The following is a 2,777-nucleotide window of genomic DNA, read 5'->3' as shown; positions in this document are numbered from 1 at the left end:
AACCTGACCAACATGGTGACATCCTGTCTCTACTAAAAATACAAAAATTAGCTGGGTGTGGTGGCGGGCACCTGTAATCCCAACTGCTTGGGAGGCTGAGGCAGGAGAATCGTTTGAACTCGGGAGGCAGAGGTTGCAGTGAACCTAGATCACGCCACTGCCCTCCAACCGGGGCAACAGAGCAAGACACCATCTCAAAAGCAAACAAAAAACAAGAAACAAAAAACAAAAAACAAAAAAACAAAAAACACAGCAAGCAATTCCAAACCAAATAAAATACCCTCAAGCATGCGGGGATATGAAATAAGGTCTCAAATTAGAATTCCCAACACAAAGAACAAACGTGAACAAAACAGAAATCAATGTAACAGAAGCTGATTGAACTCAAAAGTAAAGGGAGAAGACAACAATCATCAGAAACAAACGCTAATTACTAGACACCTAATAGGGAATATAGTTCTTCCTAAGTTTTTCCTAAGCATCCCCCCCAGAGGAGGGTGGAGACCCCATCAATAAGTCCAGTAGAACTGGTTTGGAGTCAGATCTGTCGCTTTTGGAAAAGTCACGTAACACATGGGAACATTGTTTTGTCCAGTTTTCTCACTTGTAAACCTTTCCTGGGTTGTGATGAGAATGAAAAGACATTATGCAGAAAGAGTGCTTCCAGGACGTGAGGGCAACCTGGCTGTGATGTCTGTCCCCCTACTGATCGCCAGGGCTATTGGCTGATCTGGTCGGCTGGGCGGGTGTCCGCTTCCTCCCTCACTGCTCCATGTGCGTCTGTTCTGAAGCTCTGCCCTGGGTCAAAGGCGATGACAACCTTCCCCCATAGAAGACGACTGTTCTTCGGGCACGAGCAGAAGAGAAGCTGTGCACCCCTACCAGAACCTCCAAACAAGCTTGCAAGAGGGCTTCCTGTAGTACCCGGGACATACGCTGTCTGTGACTGTCTTAAATATTAAGATTCTGCCTACTCCCTGGTACATGGCTGGTCAACAAAGACAGGCGGTGAGGCATGGTGGCTCACTCCTGTAATCCCAGCACTTTGGAAGGTCTAGGCAGGCGGATTGCTTGAGCACAGGAGTTCAAGACCAGCCTGAGCAACATGGCAAGACCTTGTCTCAAAAAGAAAAAAAAAAAGAAGGCAACTACCATACTAGAATTCCATCTCAGTAGACCTGGCAATGCAGACACTCACTGGCCACTCATCTCCTATAACAATGACTCCACTTGGGGTGGGAAAATGGAGAGACACTCCTTAGGTGAACGGTGTGTATCAGGACGTCATCCGTCCCCAGTTCATCACTGGCCCACGTACGAACGGCCCTGGCCTGCAACTCTTTTCCTACCTTCAACTCTCACCTTGGCCCACACACATTCTCACCTGATGGAGGGGACGGCCACTTATTCAACAACGATACCGCCTTATTCCCAGTACACCAGCCTTCCCCCGCCCGGGTCCTCACCCCTTCATCCAGCACTTACTTCTCATCTCTTCCCGGGCCTTCGTCCAGAGATCTTTCCTACTGATCTGTAGAAACAGGTTCAGGGTCACCTCCCATGCCTGCTTTCCTGGGTAATGTTTGCCCAGCAGCTTTGCTACGTCTTCTTTGGAAGCCTTCTTCAGCTCAGCCCAGGGGATTGGCTTGAGTTCAAATTTCTCCAAAGGTTGTTTGAGGAGCTCCTTAAATTTCCAAAACTCTTCCTTTCTGAGCTCCTTCAGGTACCACAACAAGCCAAAATCCGAAAAAAAAGATTCTGCCATATTGCCCCAGGACTGTGAGCTCAGGTGTCTCCAGAAGGAAAAGAAAGATCCTCAAAAATAAAGAACAAATGACACCTGGAGAAGAATGATATGATTACCAGGTTAAGTTTCAGCAGCCGAAAGCAGCTCAAAATTATTGATAGCATCATACACATCTTGCATCAAACATCATCTAGGGAAGAAGCTTCATCTTTTTCCAAACAAATTCATGTGAATGGCAGAGTTGGCTGCCATTTAAGTGTCTTGTTTTTGTCTGACATAAATGATGCTCTCGTGAACAAGCGTTTCTGTGTAGCTTGGTGCATATAAGCACACATTTCTCTAGATTTATAAACTATAGGTCAAACAGCACACACGGGTCACCATGTTTGCTACATAATGCTCCATGATTTTCCCTTCTGGATATAATAACTGACATTCCTACCAGCATTCTGTGAGTTTGTTTGCTCTATAAACCTTCCCATACTTAGTATAGTGTAATCCAATTTTCATAATAAAAAAATGAACTGATATTAACATTACAGATGATCATATTCAGGAAGATGAAAATAAAGGAAGAGGATATAAAAGCAAATTTAGATTTTTTTGGTCTTGTTTGGGGGTATATGCCTTCTAATTACAGTAGATAGGGAAAAAGTTAGATTTACTATAGGTTAGCATTTGCAGACTAACAACTCGGACAGAAACAGAATGGTGAACTTTCCTACTATTACAAACTCTCCAGATAATCATTGCAATTCAGTAAAAGACAGGAAATGAAGTAGAAATATATCCTAGACAAAATGAGACAGGTGGCAAGAATAATATCATATATATATATGTATAATATTATTTTATTTTATTTTTTGAGATGGAGTTTCACTCTTGTTGCCCAGACTAGAGTGCAATGGTATGACCTCAGGTCACTGCAACCTCTGCCTCCCAGGTTCACGTGATTCTCCTGCCTCACCCTCCCAAGTAGCTGGGATTACAGGCACCTGCCACCATGCCCGGCTAATTTTCTTTTTGTGTG

General features: G+C 44.1%; 1 protein-coding gene across 1 annotated transcript in view; it reads right to left on the bottom strand.

The window, feature by feature from the left end:
* Positions 1 to 1,765, bottom strand: part of NLRP9 (NLR family, pyrin domain containing 9) — a 46,187-nt gene extending 44,422 nt beyond the window's left edge. Inside the window, exon 1 of the mRNA XM_011932577.1 lies at positions 1,486 to 1,765. Coding sequence (XP_011787967.1) covers positions 1,486 to 1,765 — 280 coding nt within the window. The remainder of the gene's footprint in view (positions 1 to 1,485) is intronic.
* Positions 1,766 to 2,777: the final 1,012 nt, after the last annotated feature.

The sequence above is a fragment of the Colobus angolensis genome, unplaced genomic scaffold (assembly GCF_000951035.1).
Source record: "Colobus angolensis palliatus isolate OR3802 unplaced genomic scaffold, Cang.pa_1.0 Scaffold96, whole genome shotgun sequence".
NCBI classification, from domain to species: domain Eukaryota; kingdom Metazoa; phylum Chordata; class Mammalia; order Primates; family Cercopithecidae; genus Colobus; species Colobus angolensis.
Note: the sequence above shows the minus strand (reverse complement) of the source record. Positions and strands in the feature narration are given on the sequence as shown.